This window comes from Clytia hemisphaerica, unplaced genomic scaffold (assembly GCF_902728285.1).
Source record: "Clytia hemisphaerica strain Z4C2 unplaced genomic scaffold, Clytia hemisphaerica genome assembly, whole genome shotgun sequence".
NCBI lineage: Eukaryota > Metazoa > Cnidaria > Hydrozoa > Leptothecata > Clytiidae > Clytia > Clytia hemisphaerica.
This window is the reverse complement of record NW_027103595.1, coordinates 1,383,955-1,405,114: the sequence shown is the minus strand read 5'-3', so window position 1 is coordinate 1,405,114 and position 21,160 is coordinate 1,383,955. Positions and strand designations below refer to the sequence as shown.

General features: G+C 35.1%; 2 protein-coding genes across 2 annotated transcripts in view; one reads left to right on the top strand and one right to left on the bottom strand.

Moving 5' to 3' along the window:
• Positions 1-389, bottom strand: part of LOC136801652 (zinc finger FYVE domain-containing protein 16-like) — a 30,236-nt gene extending 29,847 nt beyond the window's left edge. Inside the window, exon 1 of the mRNA XM_067058297.1 lies at positions 251-389. Coding sequence (XP_066914398.1) covers positions 251-338 — 88 coding nt within the window. The 5' untranslated portion in view covers positions 339-389. The remainder of the gene's footprint in view (positions 1-250) is intronic.
• A 12,479-nt stretch (positions 390-12,868) lies between these two features.
• Positions 12,869-21,142, top strand: LOC136801651 (histone-lysine N-methyltransferase PRDM9-like). Its single transcript, XM_067058296.1, has 6 exons — positions 12,869-13,029; positions 13,784-13,911; positions 14,322-14,475; positions 18,418-18,543; positions 18,743-19,136; positions 19,282-21,142. The coding sequence occupies exons 1-6, from the start codon at positions 12,915-12,917 to the stop codon at positions 20,348-20,350; spliced, it is 1,986 nt and encodes a 661-aa protein (XP_066914397.1). The 5' UTR covers positions 12,869-12,914; the 3' UTR covers positions 20,351-21,142.
• The last annotated feature ends 18 nt before the right edge of the window (positions 21,143-21,160 follow it).

Below are 21,160 nucleotides of genomic sequence, written 5' to 3'. Positions count from 1 at the left end.
GTTTAGAAACCTAAGCCAATCAGCTGTGTATTTTTAATATTCTTTTATTTGAAATCTCTATTGATAAACATCTTTTGTGAAAGTTGTCTAATGTTTCAACCTATCAATAAGCAATTCCCAGTGGGGGTTACTAGTGGCCGCCTATAGCAGTGTCTATAGACCAAGAGTAAGGCCTGAAAGTTTGGAGCTGTCTTTTTGTAGATTACAAGAAGTGTAAATTTTATATATATATTTAAAAAGATCAACAAACCTCCACCATTGTCCTGATCCCCTTCTTCATCAAAATAACTGATTGGGTTCCAAGGTTGATCAAATGAAAAATCGTTATCTTCTGCCATTTTTATTTACATTTTTTAAAGTAACACTATAATTCAAAGGAACATAAACCAGCCGAGGCTGGAAGGTCATCCAATAGAGCTTAGCTAGATAGCTTTAATAAGTGGGTTAACAGATGTAAGAGATGTACTGAAACAGAGTAGACTAAAAATGTTGAATAATGTACAAAATGTGAAACATTTGATAACTTGATTTAAAATTATTTAAAACAAGCCTGAGAGCTCCTCCTCCTCCTCCTCCTCCTCCTCCTCCTCCTCCTCCTCCTCCTCCTCCTCCTCCTCCTCCTCCTCCTCTTTGTACCAAAAATCAAAAAATTCCTATTATTCAATCCCAAGAAAAGTTGGTAACAGAGGAACAGAGGAACAGACGGACGGACGGACGAACGGACACAGGTTAATTTATAGGACCTCCATGTAGGTCAAAAAATGTGACTGATCATTGTCCTACTTTGCACTTGAAGCAAAATCACAAAATCTTGAAAAACATAATTTGCATCAAGTCTGCGTAAATAAATTTTGTAGTTTAATACCGTTAAGTTACACAACATGCACACAACCATCTTGTTGCTGGTTGCAAATGATAATCGAAAGCAAAACTTAAGATTCATAACTATGCGGGGAAGCTCATTTTTCCCCCGTTTTGCTTTAAACTTGCTTTTGATTGGTCTATGAATTTGGGCGATCGCTTTACCGCCTTGGCAGAATAAACACACGACCATAATAAATAAATTCAACAGGGCAGCGGAGTAGCAATTAATTTCAACTGGGAGTCCTCTCGCCAAGCATTGGCAGTGTTTTTTAAACTTTAAAACAAAGTAAAATGAAGACCAGATGGATCTGTTTGTTATGGCTGTGCAAGTTGTGACAAGAGTGTGCATGTTGTGTAACTTGACGGTATAATTCATTAAATTCTAGAAACCATTTTTCATAAATTTCTGCAGTTCGCTTTCTGCAAGTCTGATAAGAGATATGTATAAACTGTTATCGTCATTCATTCCATCATTCAGTCAAAACGTGTGCCAAGGTTAGAAAAGGTTAGAAAAACACAATCTGCGTCCGGAACTGCATGAAAAATAGTTTGATCAATTTCAACAAGAGCTGTATATATTAATATTAATATTCCAAAATTTTTAAACATGGATAATACGCCTATCAAGGATGATTCTTGCGTTGAAAATGTTAATATTACAAATTCCAAAGTCCATTTGTCATAATTTTGCAAATCCAATAATAGGAGATGTGATGTCATCATTTGGTTCCCGTCATCTGACCGACCCTGATTTACGGTCAGCAGGTAGAGTTGGAGAGTCGGAAAGCTTTTCCGCTGCTTTGCTGGATTTCCACTGTCGACCTCTGCAAGCTCTGTGTTTACAAGTTTTCAAATCGAAGTAGCGCGCCACATGCTAATGGAGAGTAAACTGAAAACCAGGTTATCCACTGTTTCTCAATTTTTTAATTCGGATCAGTCCACACAGATTCCCTTTCAACAAGATGTAGCTGCTTCTTAGCAGAAAAATATTTTGGACCGACAGACCGAACGACCCCCACTTTTTAAAGTAGAAATGACGGGAACCAAACATTTTTTTGCGATTCGCCTTATCAAACACGTCCAAGTCCAAAAAAGCACGATTGCATCCAGTTTTTATCAAATTTTGACAGTAGCTGCTGTACTTTTGTAAACTTTATCAAATTCCAATACCATTATAACACCATCAATCCCCCCTAGAGGCAAACAAGTAGAATATGTTTTTATTGCAAAAACTAATAAAAAGCAGCAATAAAAAGTATCAGAAAATTCAACATAGACAAAAACTTGAACAAATGGCTTTAAACCTTCAAAAGATGTAGAAAAAGAATCCCCTTGATGAAAATCATGTGTTTGATTTGCCGAGTTGAAAAAATAAATGACAGAAATTGAAGCTTGCAACAGATTTACACTGGAAATACTTTGGTACAACACTGACTGATCGCTTGAGCCGCCATCTTGAAACACCACATTATGATCTGTAAAAACAACGCACACTAAAAGTACCTAAAAAGTTAATCCAATCAGAAAAATCAAAGTGAGATCGGGAAATCGGATTTCTTTTTGCCGTCTTATAGAAGAAGAAGAACCAAATTCTAACTATTTGAATGCTCAGCTTAGGCTGGCCAATAATATTATTATTATATAATAGTATCTAGTACCAAAATAATAGAATATTTTAAAGTAGAATTAACGTTTCAAATTTGTCAACAAACAAATGACAGATTCAAATAGAGCTCATTGAGACGATTTCAAATATATATGGTTTATAGGGCTTTACTCTTCTAAATCTGGAATAAGAGTTGTTTGAAAATTCCCTTGTGTTGCTATGGATACAAAAAATGTGACGTAGGGTGCGAACTGTGTTTCTCTTTTTCATAAGGGAAGAGTGGTGAATGATGATTTCATATGCAGTTTTTGAGTTTCTTTTTACCGTTAGAGAATTTACTGCACCTTTGGAATACTAACTACATTCTCCTAGTTTTATATCTTCAACGTTTTGCTATAATTACTCTAAAAAAGATTCATTTCTAACGTTTTATCTCTTTTACAACCAATATAGAGTGTAACAGTGAGAATAGTTGGAGCGCACTTTACGTCACAAAATACACAGAGGGGGAGTTTTTCTCCATTGTCAAAATTGTGTGTGAGTATATAATAACTCAATGAATAAAAGACATTTTGAAGTGGTTCTTTTTTTGTTCGATCACATTTTTCTTCCTCTTTGATGTTTCGAAAAAAAATTTCAGGGTTAATTGCAAACGTTAATTCCCCTTAAAATTTAGTATTTCTTATAATTTATCAGAGAATTTATGAGAAGTGTAAAGTTGGTTGATATTCCTGGGGGTCTAATTTTCACTTCTGAAAAAAGTCTTTGAAGTTTGAGAGTTGACACTACACAGTGAACCCATTAGCTAGGCATAAAAATCCAAATGAAAATGAAGAAGGAAAAGACATAAAAGGTTGCTTTGGGCAACCATTTACACTTTGACTGAAAATAAAAATAACCGGACTCTTCAAAGAAAAAATATTTTAATTTTCTTTTTGAAAAATTACTAAAATTTCTGAAAATTGTTTATCATTGTTTTGTTATAGACAAATAATCAATAAAAATAATAAAATGTTGACTGTTGTGGAGGAGCTTCATGAACTAATCACTCCACAAACTAAGGCCTGTCAGATTTATGTACTGACAACTAACAATCTATCTACTGACAAACAAACAATATTAACTGGGCACATGTGTGGCAGACTAATCATTGGTGAAGATCATCACCGAGAAAAGGTATCTGGTTTGATGTTTTAGAGGGAGCACGCTACAACAGAAAGAGGTGAAATTTGGCACAAGCACCCTTGAGAATAAACTCTATTGACTTCCAATAGCAATAGTTTCCAATTCCAAAGATGACCCCTCTCCCTTACAGGAGCCCATTTTGTCATTTTGGCGTAACTGACAGCTAGTGAAAGTAGTTTGATTTGCCAAGCGTCTTTACCTCAAATAGAACAAAAGAAAATAGCAAAAGAACAAAGAAATCACCAATAGCTTACATTTCACAACCATGGGGAATCGCGATTTTATGGAAATGGGAATCCTCATTTTTCGAATAAAGTATCTTCTTCCCCATAAATGCAAAAATGAAAAACAAAGAAATTTTCCTTTTCTAATTGTCTTTTTAATCTGCCATAAAGTGTTATGAAATTCCTTATAGAATGACACGTTCTCCTACTAAGAGGTTTAAAAAATGACGTAGATAGCAACGCCAGAAGATTTTTCAAATTTTAATATTTTTTTCAAAACCTATCTAATCTTATCTTGTAGAGCTCTGTAGAGCTTTGAAAATGAAAGAAAATGACATAGGCCTCCAGAGGTTAAGTGGTTGTAAAGATATTCAAATTTTAGTGTCGAAAATTTTACCAAAAATGTCAAAAATTCAAAATGCGAAAAAAATTTCCAGTCATGCTTCTTTAATTTTGCATATCTCTTTTTCTAGTGTAGCTAGAGACCTAAAATTTGAAGGGAGAATTCTCTGATGGTGTTAGAATATTATTATATGAAAATATTATTATATGAAAATATTTGTAAAATATTTAGTATATTTATCAAAATAACGAAAGATATATCTTTTTTGAAAAAGGAAGACATTGCATTGTTTTATTTTTGTTTTTGAAGAAAATATCTTGGAAAAAGTTGAAGTGAATCAAAAAGGTTGTAGGAATGGGTCCTACCACCTTTTTGACTCATTTCAAGGTGTCTCTGGAAAACGAAGGAACAAAAAGTTATAAGTAAAGAATAAGTTTTTCTGAAAGGAAAAGTTCCCCAAATGAAAAGAAAAATCCATTTCGGCAGAAATAGAAACTTGTTTTGGGACATTCCCAAGCTAAAGAAGCAAAAAAGTGAAAAAACAACGTGAAAATGAAAGAATTAGAATTATTGAATGTGATTTTTTATTCCTCACCCTTTTTCTGATAAATATAAAAAGTTTCAGCCTTCAACTGTGTTTTCCTCAATATCCAGAAACATTTGTTCATCAATAGTTGCAACTTTTTTCTATCCAGTAGCAGACAATTTTTGAAAGGTTGCAAAAACGTTCAGCAGCTCATCGCGCATGTCTTATTGAAAAGCATGTCAGGGATGGGTTCATTATTCTTTTCATAATCATGTTTCGCTGCAAAGAAAACAATAATATTAAGGTTTCTTTAATCTCATAGGTGTTTAAAGTTGCACTTTATAAAAAGTTGGGTGATCTGCAATCTTTAGTCTGCTAATTTAAAGGATAAAGGAAATATTTTCCCTCTAACTAAACCACTGTGAATAGTCTCCCTAAACACATTTGAAGATTAGTTTATTGGATTTTAAGAACAAAGGAACTGGAATTGGAATATGTCATTTAGAATGGCTTTGTTTACAATGATTCCAAGCGCCAAAGAAAAATGATTTTTAAATAGACCTCGTGGATGATAGCGAAATGTCTGGAAAAGACTTGAAAAGTACCCTCTACATGATAATATTTTTATTTATCTGTATTCTATGATAACTTAGGATTACTCTCATGAAAATCCCATGTGAAATCATCTCTTGATACATGATAGAGGAAAGCTATTCTAAACAAAAACAACTTTTTTTCTTGCTTCTCTTTTTTCACTTGCTGTCTACCATCTTGAATTTTGTTTGTTCTGTTGAATGCGGAAATTGTGCCTTCCCTACAGAGATCGAATTAGCGTATCGCATTTTGATTACTTAAAAGCTGAAAATTGAAAATTGATCCATTTTAGGATACAAAATCATGCTTATCAAAATATTGCGATGCACTTTCTATCCCTTATTTCGATGCCTGCCGTATTACCATTTTTTGCTTGTGGCAAACACTCGTGGCTCTCACTTGTTTAGTTTCCGTAATATAAATAAATTTGATATTGTGAACTTCTAAAAAAATGCTTTAAATGGAGGTATTTTCACTGACTGATGTTTGGCGGTTACCAATTTTTAGGGAGCACACTGCGACGGAGAGCAGTGAAATTTGGCACAGACACCCTTGAGAATAAATTCTATTGAATATCAAACTTATATCAAACGTCATCATAATCCAGACGGTTCTAATCGAACGTTCGATTGTAATTGAAGTACCAATTGATAATGATTGATAATAATCGAAGATGGTCAGTGACCAGCTATCCATTTTATCAGTGATCGAATACTCACTTGACTCCAGATTATGGCATTTTCTTCAACTATTTTCAATTTTGTCCCTTTTCTTAAAGTTTGAGGTAAGAAAATTTTTCAAAGTTCAAATATCAAATATCTTGGCGTTTTGATTGACAAAAAAAGGAAAGCCCACACCACATCTTTATCAGCTAAACTTGCCAGAGCAAATGGTATTATTCTAAAAGCTCCAGGCACTATGTTTCAACAAAAATCTTAGTTAACATTTATATATTATGCTATAGACCTTTTTTTAATGAGGCCACCCTGTTGAATAATTATGTAGTCCAGCAAAAAAACAATGATATAGCCAAGCATAATTATTATAACTAGCCGGTACCCGGCGTCGCACGCCGGTTTAACTGTTCGCTGAACGCATTTTAAGTCCTTTGGATGTTGGGAAGGTGGCATAAACACGATGAAATCAAAATTAAAGAGAAGAATTCTCTTCAAAGTTTGACGCTATCCCTCCCGGGTGACGTATCTTTTAACCATATTTTGAAAAAGATTTTTGTGGCAAAAATGATCAGAAAACAGAAAAAGGGCGTCATTCCCAAATTACACCATACCGGCGACCAGCAATGTCCGAGACGGCTTTGCAATTAGATTTTTTTCTTCGCTTCGCTCGCATTATATTTGCCGTAGTTCTTGAGTCAAGATTTAAGCAGAGTGAAATAATAGATATGACACGAGATTCGTCGAAAAAAGGCAGCCCGTGGGGGGGGGGTACTTAGGCAAGAAAAGGGTATGGGTATGTGCCGGCCTTAAGGGTGCCTTTTTTGAAACATGGCAGTTTGAAAAATCAGAAAATCAAACTTCAGTCCCACTAAGAGTCCGAAAAATAGGAAAATTTCAACTTTTTGCCCCCAAAAAGATGGAAATTTGGTCAAATTAGTTCTAAGAAGTGAATTAAAATTCACACAAATATTGCCCTTTGTTTCTTCTCCTCTTTATTCTGCTAAGGGTCCGAGGAACAGGGCTGAAATACAGCTCGCACCACAGTCCCTCCGGAAGGCAGCTAAGACACGCAGACAAAAAAGGGTAATACGCAATTTTATGTTCCTTTTTATAAAATAACTTCGTCATAACTTCGATAACTTTTCAAATTCAACGATGACTTAGATTTACAGCAAAATAATTATATCGACATAGATGTTTAAAGGTACCTTTTATGAAGAAAGAACTCTAGTTTTTACCGCCTTTTGAATGTATATTTTTAATGTTGCTGTTGTTCTAGTAACAAACTTGTTTTGTGATTCTTATGTTTTATTTTATATTTGTTCTTTTCTTTAACAGATTCTGTTTTAAAAAGATTTTTTTTTTTTTGAAAAGAATTGAAATGTCTCAAATCAAATAAGGTCGTTAAATTACATTCGAAAACATAAAACAAAAGAAAAGAAAGAAAAAAAAAAGAAAAAGGCTAATCTATCAATCAAAATAAAGTCTTTATAAAACGGCGCGAATCTGATTTAACACAATTGTGAAACAAGAAGCAAAAGTCATCTTTTAAAAGCACAAAATATTGATTGCGAAAAACAAAAGTGACACACAAAAAACAAACAAACACACATACAGACTACGGCTATTAATATATAGATATGCATGAAACTAGCAACTCCAGAAGATTTTTCAAGTTTTAATTTTTTTTTCAAAATCTATCCTATCTTGTAGGGCTTTGAAAAAGAAAGAAAATGAGGGGTCATAGGCCTCCAGAGGATTAGTGGTTAGATATTCAAATTTTAGTGTCAAAAATTTGACTAAAAATGTCAAAAAAAAGGTTAGGAAAATAGCTTGGAAAAATTCAAAAAATGTGTCAAAAAAGAAAAAAAAGAAATTTTCCAGTCATGCTTCTTAAATTTTGCATATCTCTTTTTCTAGTGTAGTTAGAGACCTCAAATTTGGAGGGAGAATTCTTTGATGGTGTTAAAATATTATTATATAAAAATATTTGTAAAATATTTAGTATATTTATCAAAATAAGGAAAGATATATCTTTTTTTGAAAAAAGAAGACATTGCATTGTTTTATTTTTGTTTTTGAAGATAATAGCTTGGAAAAGGTTGAAATGAGTCAAAAAAGGTGGTAGGACCCATTTTCAAGGGGCCTCTGGAAATGGAGGAACAAAAACTTATGAGTATGAAAAAATGAAAAGAAAATCCATTTCGGCAGAAATAAAAACTTTTTTTTGGGACATTCCCATGCTAAAGAAGCAAAAAAAACTACATGAAAATGAAAGAACTAGAATTAGCGATTGTGATTTTCGAATTCCTCACCCTTTTTCTGATAAACATACAAAGTTTCAGCCTCCAAATACATTTTCCTCCGTTTCCAGACACATTTGTTCTTCGATAGTTGCAAACTTTTTTTCTCCCGTCAGCAAACAATTTTCAAAATGTTGCAAAACGTTCGGCATTTTACCAATTTGCTGTCTAGCCCGTGTCCACAGTGTTTATACCGCTGGAAAGCTAAGATCACGGGCTTTCATTTAGTAAAAACCGGAACGCTTTAGCATACATAGAAAAAAAGTTCCAAGGGTTCAAAGTTCACGGAAAAATAAAACATTTGGTTTGACGTCAACGAAAGTTGCATGACTTCTGGAGTCGCTAATGAAACAGTTATTATGCGCATGGCTGTATCATTGTTTTTATGCTGAACTACATAATTATTCAACAGGGTTGCCTCTTTAAAAAAAGGTCTATTTTTCATTCCTATCTTCAATACGGTTGCCAACTCTGGGGTCTTACTGACAATACCACCTCTAAGCCTATATTTATCCTTCAAAAGAAAGCCTTATATATGTCTTATTTACTTTTAACAACGCTGGCTGGCCGCCTGGTGTATAAAATTGAAAAAAAAACTGCAGCAAAAAATAAGAGCTTTGACTAAAAAGAACACAGTTATATCATACTTACCAAAAATAAGTAAGAGCGCAAGAAAAATATATAGTTAAGACAAAAATTAAAAAGAAAAAGTGTCTTTGATGATGGATGAACTTCAGCTTGTGGTGAAAATTTATGTTTTTGTTTTCGTGAGAAGGAAGGCATTTTGATTTGTCATAAAGTGCAGACTCACCATCAAATTAGCAATAACGAACGGTCAGTATTATTAGCATAATCACACATTACGTAATAGAACAAAACCAAAAAAGCTGTCAACTAGGAGCAAATTTCTAAGGCGAGTGGGCGTCCGAGGGTGGAAATCGAAATAGACTGCTTTGTGTAGCAAGCTCATTCTCCCGCCTTAAATTTTCTCTTCAATAAGGATAGACAGAGCTGCTATTTGTATTTTCACATGCTTCACGTTGCCTGTAGTCACCTGTGTAGACAGAAATCAATCAACTTTGATCAAGCAAAGACAGAACAAAACGGTGGAAACACAGACACAGATAAAGTAGGACGTATCTCAAAATACTTTTTAATTTTAATAGGCAGAGACAGGGCCCACACGCCATGAATTTGAAAGTGGGGGGCCAATAAATATAGATAGAGTCTAAGTTACTTTACTTTGCAAATAAGTGGCCCCTCTGGCCCCCGGTGGCGTAGGCCCTGAGAGAAAGGGTCAATTTTTCTATCTGAATTTGTGCTTGTGTAGTGTCCATCCATGTAGGGCGTTCATCAAAAAATTATTCTATTTCGTGTCACCCGCCCGCATCAGTCCGCATCATGATGTTTTACGACCCTGATCATAGGCTTTCAGCAGAAAAGTATATGGTTTAGTTTAAGTAGCACCCGACAAAAGTGCACCCGACTGTCGGTGTTTAAATTTCTAACTGCAAACACCCGACAACAGCACCCGACTGTCGGGGGTATCCGGACAATTCCCCGACCAACAATTCCCCGACGGATCATTCCCCGACCGGACAATTCTCCGACAGACAACTCCCCGACCGAACATTTCCCCGAACGGACAACTCCCTGAACAGACAACTCCCCGAACAGACAATTCCCCGAACGGACAACTCCCCGAACGGACGATTCCCCTAACGGACATTTCCCCGACCGGACAATTCCCCGACAGACTATTCCCCGATTAATGAAGAACTGACAGGAGAAATCTCACGTTTTTTTTATTGAAAAGGCCAAAGAAATTGATGTGAATTGTTGGGATTTCATTGCAGCGTTAAAATTTATACTTCTGTTTGTTTAATATAATCTTTTTCTTCCTCCCCACTCAAGGTTTATTTGTTTTTTTACACAATGAACCCTTTCAAAAAATTGTGGCTTTTTACTTTGAATAATCAGTCCGTCACAAACAGCGATATTTCGATCGCACGGAAGCGCTTCAAAACACCAGCTATTTGAACTGCTCATCATTATCCCTTTATTTTCATTCCTATAACTTTTGCAAAAAAAAGGAAAAATAGAAAAGTTGTATTTTTTACTGCTCTATTCACATACTGAATTTGAAAGATCTTCTATGTGGCGTTTTTTTGCAAACTTCAAAAAACTGATTTTTGTCCCGCCTTTGCGGGACTTTGGCTTAAGTGCTTGAGTGCAGCATAGGGTACAAAGTCCAAACATGCGTTTCCCGTAGTTTTTGTATGAAGAGTTAGGTCTATACTGGCAGGGTCGTCATATTTTCCGCTGATTTTCCGGTGCTGAGATGCGGAAAAAAATCCGGGAAAAGCAATTTATTCTTTTAAAGTATAGCTTTTTTCTCAATTGCTCTGACGGCCATTGAAAAATTGTTTTGCTCGCGAAAAATTGTTTTGCTCGCGAAAAATTGTTTTGCTCACGTCACCGCCACCTGCCCCAGAATTACTGACGTGATTTAAACCAACTTACAGTACACCTTTGCCCCATAATTCAAACTTCTCAGAAATGACCTAGGAAAATGATGTGTGTCCATCGTGTTGTGTAAAAGGGTGAGGGAACAAATATTTCTCTAAGTTTTGCTAACACATTGGAACAGCATCCAGCGATCTTACCCACTCAACGGTCGTAAGGGGCTCATTTTCGGTTTTTTCAAAACTGCATGTACTTCCACCTCATAAAAATACCTATATTTGGGCTTTTTTGAAGAAGCTTAATTTAGCCGTCATGAATGTGTCCTCTCAGATGTCCCATAATGCACCAAACTCGAAAAAATCGGGAAAATCCCTGAAAAATCCGCCATTTTGATGACGTCATTGACAGAAAAGCTTGAATAAGTTCAGGTAGAATGAAGATTTCGAGCTGAAATTTCGACCAGAGACGTATATAAATAAAACAAATTAGAAAATTGGAAAACAAAATTAAAAAAATGCTTACGTCAGCAAAAATGGCTGAAAAACCATTTTTGCGAAAAAATGCTGACGTCATCAAAAAATCAAAACAATTTCGATTTAAAATGCTTTTAATTTTTAATTTGTATCTCTGGTAAAAATTTGAGCTCGAAATCTTTTTTCTACCTGAACTTATTCAAGCTTTTCTGTCAATGACGTCATCAAAATGGCGGATTTTTCAAGGATTTTCCAAAATTTTTCGAGTTTGGTGCATTATGGGACATCTGACAGGACACATTCATGACGGCTAAATTAAGCTTCTCCTAAAAAGTCCAAAAATAGGTATGTTTATGAGGTGGAAGTACATGCAGTTTTGAAAAAACCGAAAATGAGCCCCTTACGACCGTTGAGCAGTATATTACCCTGAGTTCATCTAGTTTCAGTTTTGTTAAATCTCTCGCCCTTACTCACTGTCTTGGGAGATACTGAGCACAACCCTCCCCTGCTAATAAAGGTTAGCAAACTTTCTTTTAATTTATTTTTCATTATACATAACAAAAATTCTTAAAAATATAAACATTTTTAAATAATTTACAAAGTGTTATAAACGCAATCTGTACTTAGGTGGTCGCATCTTTTTGATTAGCTAGACTAGTATAAGGCGGTCCTTCCATATATTTTTTTGTGCATATCATCACGTATCTTTTCTGTAGTGTTAAATGGTAAATAAATACTTACTTACTTACTTTAAAGATTGTTTCAGAGCCAGAGGTAAATAAACACATTTTTGCCTGCGAGAGGCTAGGGTAAGTGGGTTTTCAGCTTCTAACTCTTGCTTGATACAAATATCTTTTTGGGAAAGAATTTTCAGGGTGGTATACTGTAATATTATAAATAGAAAGGACATATCAAAATTTGGGTTGATTCTGTTGGACAGAACTTGAGAAAAGCTCAAATAACCAAATTTCCCTAGGAAACGTCTAAGTCAAAAACAGGTTTGTTTACCTCCCAGAGACCAAACAGTGCACAACTGTTTTGCGAAATACAGGGAAAAGGTGTATCAATGTTGAATGATTAAAAAACTCCATTAATAAAACAATGACACATTACTGTATGATGAAAAAAGTTATTATAATTGTGCAATAATTTTTTTCTTATGATTTTTTTGATGCAGGAGTTTTTTCATTACACTGTAGACCGATTCCATGTGACACAATCAGATCAGCCATTTCTCTATAAAGAAATGAATGGTAGCAAAAATATGTCCAAGATGATTTAGTAACATCTTGATAGCTTAAAGTCTTAATTATTTCCTGGTTAGACATGCGCAAAGTTTTTGTTTTGTTTTTATTTATGGGTGAAATTTATGTCAATTCGAAACAGGCAGAAGCTTCCCTGAGACTTCCTTCATAATAGTTCTTTAGGCTGTTTGCTCAAAATGTTAGCAAATTATTGACATGGCTGGGTAGTGTATATCATTATAATAGATTTTTCAATTTTTCAGTAATTTGCCAATATTTTGAGCTTATCCTTTTATCTCAAAGATTTATCTATTCCATCAAAAGATTTTTAATTTATAATATATTTAAATAATTTATAGATTGCACATTTTCTCCTACTTGATCATAGGAGAGATTCAAACTTGGTAACATGTATGGTTGTGATCCCTTGGAAGTTGAGAATAGACCATGTGACGTTGGAACAGAAAACCGCAGCATGTTGACACTACCTGATGGTCTCGAAATATGCAAATCCAAAATACCAGGTAAAGACTAATGTATATCTCACAAACATCTCTTCAATAGAGAAGATAGAGAAGACAAATAACCATCAGAAGAATAACCTTGCGGTCGCAAACTTACATTTAATTACTATTCTCGTATTAGTGTACATTATACTGAAGACGGCGTAAACCGTTAAAAACTTTTGTCTAGATAAAAATAGATTTTCTTTTTTGCAATTCATGATATGCACCACTGGAGAGTCTTCTGAAAACTTTTGAAATTTTCCACCCAATACGTAAACATAAACAATAGAAAAAGTGACGTATTGGGCGGAATAAAAACAGAAAAATTACATAATTTTGTAAAGTCATTGCAGTGGTGCATATCATGAAATCTGTTCATGGAGGGTGGAGGATATATTATTTTTTTTCATGAATTACCCCTGGACATTTTGATTTTTAACCCTCTGGGCACGGTTATACCCCTGGACAAACATCAAATCAACCCCGTGGACACAAAAAATTACCCTTGGACATTGGAATTTACCCCCTGGACATTGCAATTTTTTGGTATTTTTTCAATACCCCTGGACAATTCATCCATTCATCCTCCACCCCCCATGAACGGTTTTTTTCTGGAAGAGCCCATTGCAGTGGTGCATATCATGAATACACTTTATAAAAGTGGTTGACGGCATTTATAAGGACTAATTCTCATTCCACCCCTTTGTTCTTTGAGGTTTTTAGGTTTTGGTCTGTAATTGAAACTTATGTTTTATTTCCCTTTTCATACAAGGTGCTGGTATGGGGGTCAAAGCGAAGAAGTTTTTCAGGATAGGAACTCGATTTGGACCATATGATGGTAGCAAAGTCGTTCCTGGAGAACTCAAAGATCCAAAAGTGGATACTTCATATATGTGGGAGGTTTGTTTTGTTTTTATCGCTTTCTTAGGTCTTATAAAATGTTTTGCTTTTTTCTCTCTCTCTCTTTATAATATGGGTTACACGGTACACTTACGAACAAGCTTTTGTAATGTATCCGGCAGTTATTGTGGAATGGCATCTATTTTTCTCTGAACTAAAAAAAATCCACAGCAGTTAACTTGCTCTATTTGGGTGTAATGGGGGGGGGGTTAGGGCTTCTTATAGTAGTTAGACTTGCTGTCCGGGGGTCAAAAGTCAGAATTTCCAGGGGTCCCCCACCTAAATTTCCAAAATATGTTATATCCTCCACCCCCTCCCCGTATTGAAATATTTTCTGGAAACGTTCCTTTAATTTGCTCTTTACTTAACAAAAATCTCTCTTATCTTAAATTTATTTCACAATTTACAAGATCATGCTAGGCAAGAAAGTTATACATTACATCAACGGTAAAGACATGAGGTATGGCAACTGGCTTCGATATATCAATTGCTCGCGTATCGAAGAAGAACAAAATCTGGTGGCATTTCAATACAAAAGTCAAATCTATCATAGAGCTTACAAAGGTATCTTCACACTTGCAAATGCATTTTTACTATAGCTTATATTCATGGGAACTTTCGCGTTTTGAGTTTCTACCGCGAAAATTTCTTTCCTGTGAAACACAATTTTTGCGGAAAATTCTAAAGAATCCCTGGAAAATTGAAAGATCTTTTGGCTATAGTGGCCAAAGTGCAAAAAAAAACTTAAATAAAAGAGAATTTATCTTATACCCTCGTACTGAAAATTAGCATCGCGAAAATTATATCACCTTTTTAGCCCTTTTTACGCCGGCTATTTAAAGGCAATAGCGCTATACTTATAGTAGGGGTCGGATTTGGTGGTACTTCCATGGTATACTCTGAAATACATGCTGATGTCAGCCCGAAAGCTGATTGGCTTAACCGACAGTTATACGCGGTTTAAGAGTATAGCTAAAACTTTGTTATGTTTTCAACAGTAAACGAAAGTGAATGAAGACAAAATGTAAACAAAAAGATTGCAAAGAAGTTTTCGAATAAATTCACAATAGAATGTCTTCATTTAAAAATAGAAACACTCGATTCCATTCAAAAGAAAAAGACATTCTTTTTTTCTTTCAGTTTTATGTAAGTCTTTTTGTGTTGTTGTTGAACATTATAGTAAATTATATTCACTTTTTTGAATATATTTTGTGGAATAAAGTCACTTTTGGTTTTTGTTATGATCCAGCACTCCTAAATACTCCTCCAGATGGATGTTTGTGCCAATGCTAGATCAGCATTTCATAAATATACCATTATTATTATTATTATTATTATTATAATGTAACAAAGTTCTAGGCGCATGAGGGCCTCTGGAACTGATCGTGATTATACGTATTTTACAATTGTCTTGTGTTGAATCTTTTCGGGTGTTTAGTCCATGCAGTGTTGAGTCTTTCTTTGAAAACTTTGACTGTCTTTGCCTCAGCGACATCTTTTGGCAATTTATTCCAGGTTGGTATAGTTCGATAAAAGAAGGAATTCGTTTGTACACCACGGAGTCCATCGCTTCCAAAGTTTGGAATCATCTCAAAGTTGTGCCTTCTGTTTGGTCGCGTTCGACGGGCTATCTTGTTTGGGATGGTATCTTTTTCGTAATAGTTGACGTGCTTGTAAAGTTGGACCATGTCACAAAAATGTCTTCTAAACTCGAGCGTAGGAAGATCTAATTCACGCAATCGTTCTTCATAAGACATATTACGACATTTTTGAACAAGTTTTGTTGCCCGTCTTTGTACTCCTTCAATCAGATTTACGTGTTTACGTAGAAACGGAGACTATACTGACTGAGCGTACTCCAGATGCGGGCGAACAAACGCACAATACAATGTTTTAAATGTACTTGTACTCATATTTACAAATGCTCGATTGATTATGCCAAGTATCGCGTTTGCTTTTTTGACTTGCTTTGCAATGTGTTCTTCAAATGTAAGTTCTGAGTCAATGAGGATTCCAAGATCTTTTTCTTCAAAGACGTGTTCCAATTGGCGTCCATCTAGGGAATATGGATGAGCATGTTTGATGTTTCCAAACTTTCCTAGCGTCAGAACGTGACACTTTTCAGGATGGAATAGTAATAGCCAGTCTTTCGACCATTCTACAAGTGTGTCTATATCATTCTGAAGGGAAACAGAGTCTTCGATGCAATTAACTTCTTTGAAGATTTTGGTATCATCAGCAAACAGTAGGATCAATGAGATGACCTTTTCAGGAAGATCATTGATGTATAGCACGAACAGTATTGGTCCCAGTACACTACCCTGTGGAATACCACTCACTACAGGGTCTGTAGTCGAGAAGGACTGGTTCACTTTTACTGATTGAGTTCGACCTGTTAGAAATGACGTTATCCATTTTAAGATTGAACCGTTGATGCCATATGCTGATAGTTTCTTGCATAGTCGACGGTGGGGTACAGTGTCGAAAGCCTTCGCAAAATCGAAGTAGACACTGTCAACAACGTTTCCTTTAGAGATGCTCTCATAACATTTATCCAGATAGTACAAAAGCTGCGTCACGGTTGAACGGTTGTTAATGAAGCCATATTGTTTGTTCGATAAAAGATTATGATCAGAAAGGTGCTTCATGATGTGTTTCCTCAGTATTGATTCCATTAATTTGCACACTACCGATGTCAAACTAACAGGTCGATAATTGACTGCCAAATTCTGAGGTCCCTTGTTTTTGTAGATAGGTGTGACATGTGCCACCTTCCAATCTCGTGGTAATGAGCCTTCAACTAAAGATTTGTTCATGATTACAGCCAAGGGTAGAGACAGATAGTCAGATAATTCCGCTAGTATCCTAGGGTGTATTTCGTCTGGACCGAATGACTTATTATGGTTGAGCTCTTTCAATTGATTCTGTACCATCTCCTCAGAGATATGAATATCTCCGATGGATGAATCAGTTCTCTTTTCAAATGCAGGAAGCTCACCTACTGCTTCTTTTGTGAATACACTGCAGAACTGTCGTTGAAGTATATTAGCTTTTTCGTGATCTTCATGCTTTAACGAGGTTTTGACATTTGGTGATTCAAGTAGTGATGAAACTGTACTAGAAGTTTTCATCTTGTTACGCACATGTGACCAGAAGATCTTCGGTTTGGTCTTTGCGTTATTTACGATGCGTTATCACAAATTCTTTGTTCGTAGTTCCTGTGAGCTTGTCTCATCAATTTGCTCACTCTGTTTCTTACAGGAGTGTATTTTGCTCGATTGTATTCTTTTTCTTCGGGCGATGATTTCATCCCTTTCCGATGGAGGCGTCTCTTCTCTGCTATTTCTTTCCGAAGTTGAACTCCAATAGGTATTTTACCTTTCTTCTTCCAGTTTTGACCACCGATGATCTTTATGGGTACAAAACGGTTTCGTATATCCAAAATCTTCTTTCGGAAAAGCTGCCAAAGCTCCTCGGTTGACTTAGAATTAGCCATCTCCGGGAATTGCTTGTACCAATCATCAGAGTTGAGATCTTGTTTCATTGCTTCAAAGTCTGCGTCCTCGTACTTGTATCTTTCTGATTTAGGTTTCAATACAGCATCACATTTGATAGTGAAGGTCAAGCAACTATAATCGCTTAAACACAAAGGACTGAGATACTCTAGACATAGAGCTTGGTTAGCTTCACCTGTTAGAATGAGATCGACTAAAGATGGGTCGTCAGTCCCACGGCATCTGGTTGGTTCTTCTACACTTTGGTGGAGAAAGGAGTCGCGAAGGGCATCAAGAAATTTTTCTTCTTAACTTTCCTCTGACCATGCGTCGTTCCCTTTAAGTATTTTTTGATTCGGAATATGTCAATAATATGGAGAAATAAATACCGTTCCCCCAGCTAACAAAAAGCTTCTCGACATAAAAAATCACTGATCTTTGTTTTGATGTTTTTATTTAAAAGAAACACTTCTTGGAAGGATGGTTACAGTGAAATAATAGTCATTGAAATCATTCTGAGGACATACTTATGCCTATACTGGTTGCGTCTAACCAATATGGATATTTCACTGAAAATAAGAACATTGTAGGCTTAAAATGATTGAAACGTTCTAAAGTCATAATTACAATAAGAATATTTTAAGAACATAAGCCTACAAATTTCAAAGAAATTAAGAACAGTCCAGCCTGAGCCAAAATTTTACTGGTTCTTAAAGGGATTATCAGATGGTTTTTGTTATTTGGCTTAGAAATACCTTTCATTGTCCAAAGAGACACCTCTAAATCTTTTGACCCTATTGTTTTCTAAAGCTGAAATATTTGACTTTGAAATCTCTAAAAATGAGCAAGTTAAAAGAATTGAAAATTCAACGTCGAATATCTCAGCTTTGGAAAATAATTGGGTCAAAAACTTTGGAGGTGTTTCTTAGGACCACAAAAGGTATCTCTAAGCCAAATATCAAAATTCATCTGATAATTCTTTTACAAAAAGCATATATCACTTGTCCTTTAGACATTAACATTGGAGACGAGCTGTTGGTTTGGTATGGTAATGAATATGCCAAAGAATTGGGTATCATCGACGAATGTGACGGCTTTGATGATGAAAATATGGATATTGATTTGCGTGGAACAATAGGTATCTTCAAAATTTACAAACCGAAGATCTTCCACTTAAATATTTATACAGAGGGTTGAGGAGTCTTGAAAATTGAGTTCTTAAAAATATGTTGAAACCCCCTGTGATAAGATATGCACCCCCTCTCCCTGGCTCGTGTGATTATTCGTCTTATCACAAAGACACATTTTTCTATTAAAACTTTATTGTCTCTTATCAGGTCCAGTCTTCGAATGTAATTTATGTCACAACTATTTTACCGACAAGAAACGTTTGTTGAATCACATGAAAATTTGCATCACACACCAAATCAAAACATTGCATACAAGACAACAAAGTAAATCTCAATTAGCTCGTCTACAACTTTGCCGAAAACGTCCATCTCTAACTGCAACAAATGGCATCAACTCTAAACCACTTTCCATGAAACAGCAGCCTCGATTCAAATGTAATCATTGTGGTAAATGCTTTACAACAGACTTAACACTTGATTCTCATAACTGTACGCTACCACAAACATCGTCATCAATGAAATGTCATGTATGTGGGCTGAAATTCGAACAGTCATCACATCTAGAATTTCATCTAACTGTCCATCAAGATTTTGAAAGGAGGTTTGTTTTAAGTATGTTTTAAGTTTTTAAACTCTCGTAAACGACTTTGAAAACATCTTATTCGAGAGTGTCAACTGTAATAAGGTTTTTTTCAATTTTTCTTTTTAAACAAAGGCTTAGAAAAAGTTCTTTGGGTTCCTCATAGATATCAGGAGACGAAAAACAGATGTTTTAAATGTTACATGTGTGATCGGTCTTTTCCAACAATGGCTCATCTAAAAATGCATCAAGTTCTACACGACATGTCTATCCAGTGTCAGAAATGTATTCAACATTTCAAAACTAAAGAAATGTTAGATCAACACCAATGTATTCGACAGCAGCTAGATTCTAAACATCCATGTCATAAGTGTGAATTGAAATTCGAATCTTTTGTTGAACTGCAACAACATTTGAAAACACACATAGTACCAAAGGACTTCAAAACGAACTCTAAAACCGAAGTATTTATTTGTTACTTGTGTGGACATCATGCTTTCTCGAAACCAGAAATGCGGTACCATTTTCGAATACATCTGAAACGCTTTGAATGCCATGTTTGTGGGCAATACTTTACAAAATCATCAGAACTTGAAAAACACTCTGTAATACATTCAGCGACTCAATTTACATGTCGAAAATGTGGAAAAGTACTTGACTCGGAGCCAGCGTTTTTGATACATTTGGATATACACGCCGATGAAGCAGCGTTTAAATTTGAATGTAGTGTTTGTGGAAAACGTTTTCACGTATTGAGCAACTTAGAATCGCATTTAAAAGTTCATGCCGCTGAGAAAACCTACAAGTGTGATGTTCTTGGGCAGGGACTTAACCAAACATACCGAGTTAAAGAACATACTAAATTAGTACATTCAAAACCTCGGCAATATAAGTGCACTGTTTGTGGGCAGAAATTTGACCAAGCTAGCAGAGTTAAAGAACACATAGCATCCGTGCATTCAAAACCTCGTCAATACAAGTGTAGTGTTTGTGAACAAGGATTTGACCAAGCTAGCAAAGTTAAAGAACATGTTAAATCAGTCCATTCAAAGCCACGTCACTATCATGAATGCAATGTTTGTGGTGAAAAATTTAACACGCGCTCTCGGCTTGACCGTCACTTGAAAGCTCACAAGTCTTGCAGTGTTTGTAAACTAAAAGTTCGTTCTGATCAGTTTGTATCGCATATGAAAACGCACACCACTGACTTTAAAGTAATTGTTGAACCTTTATAGCATTAATTTTAAGTCTATTACTTAGTTTTAATTGTACACGAAGATAAACCTTTAAAAATAAGATGTCGGGGAGAAGAAATATAGCAAAGAAATGTTGCTATCCTTCAATTTTAGCGATGGACTTAAAGGTTTTATTTTTACATAATTGTTCCCATTTCATATCAGACACATTTCATATCAGGACAGTGTCAGCCTATTGTTATATTATGCTGATACCAGCAGAAAATGTTATTTTTTTTCTTTCTAACCAATCTTTCTCCACATCCGTGTCAATCCAATATGAAAAAGCTTGTGAATCAAAATTAATGAGTATGCAAACGATATCACTCTTATTTAAAAACAAAACCTTTAAAAACTTTATTTTTTCAGTCTTTTTATGACTAACGAAATCAAAATCAATCACTTTATATGCTACACAACTCCCTTCTTTCTTGCAGCTTTGAAATACATTGACGCCATCAGTCATCTTCATAGATATTTTTATATAACCAGAGGCCATGTTGCTATTTTTTATATGATTTTTTTATTCTTAGAAATTTAAAAAAAAGTTAAATATCTTTATTTAGTCGAAAATTTTTACCCCACTTTATTGATATTTTTTAACCTAGAAAAAAGATATTTTTTACTAAAGTGTAAATAAGAAACCTTTATAATACTTATAGTTAAAATGATAACCTAATCTAGAATCACGTCTGTTTCAGGCTCACAGGTGTCAGCGTCTCAGAACGTCTAAGCTCACGTTTATTCCCTATTTGAATTCTAGATTAAGATTTTATATTTCAAAGTGAACTCTCTTTCTCCCCCCTCTCC

Bases quoted from the DNA above. Each gene is read 5' to 3' on its own strand.
- LOC136801651 (XM_067058296.1), top strand. From the start codon at position 12,915: ATGTATGGTTGTGATCCCTTGGAAGTTGAGAATAGACCATGTGACGTT. The intron at 13,030-13,783 runs GTAAAGACTAAT...TTTTCATACAAG, and splicing joins ATGCAAATCCAAAATACCAG to GTGCTGGTATGGGGGTCAAA. The intron at 13,912-14,321 runs GTTTGTTTTGTT...ACAATTTACAAG, and splicing joins ATACTTCATATATGTGGGAG to ATCATGCTAGGCAAGAAAGT.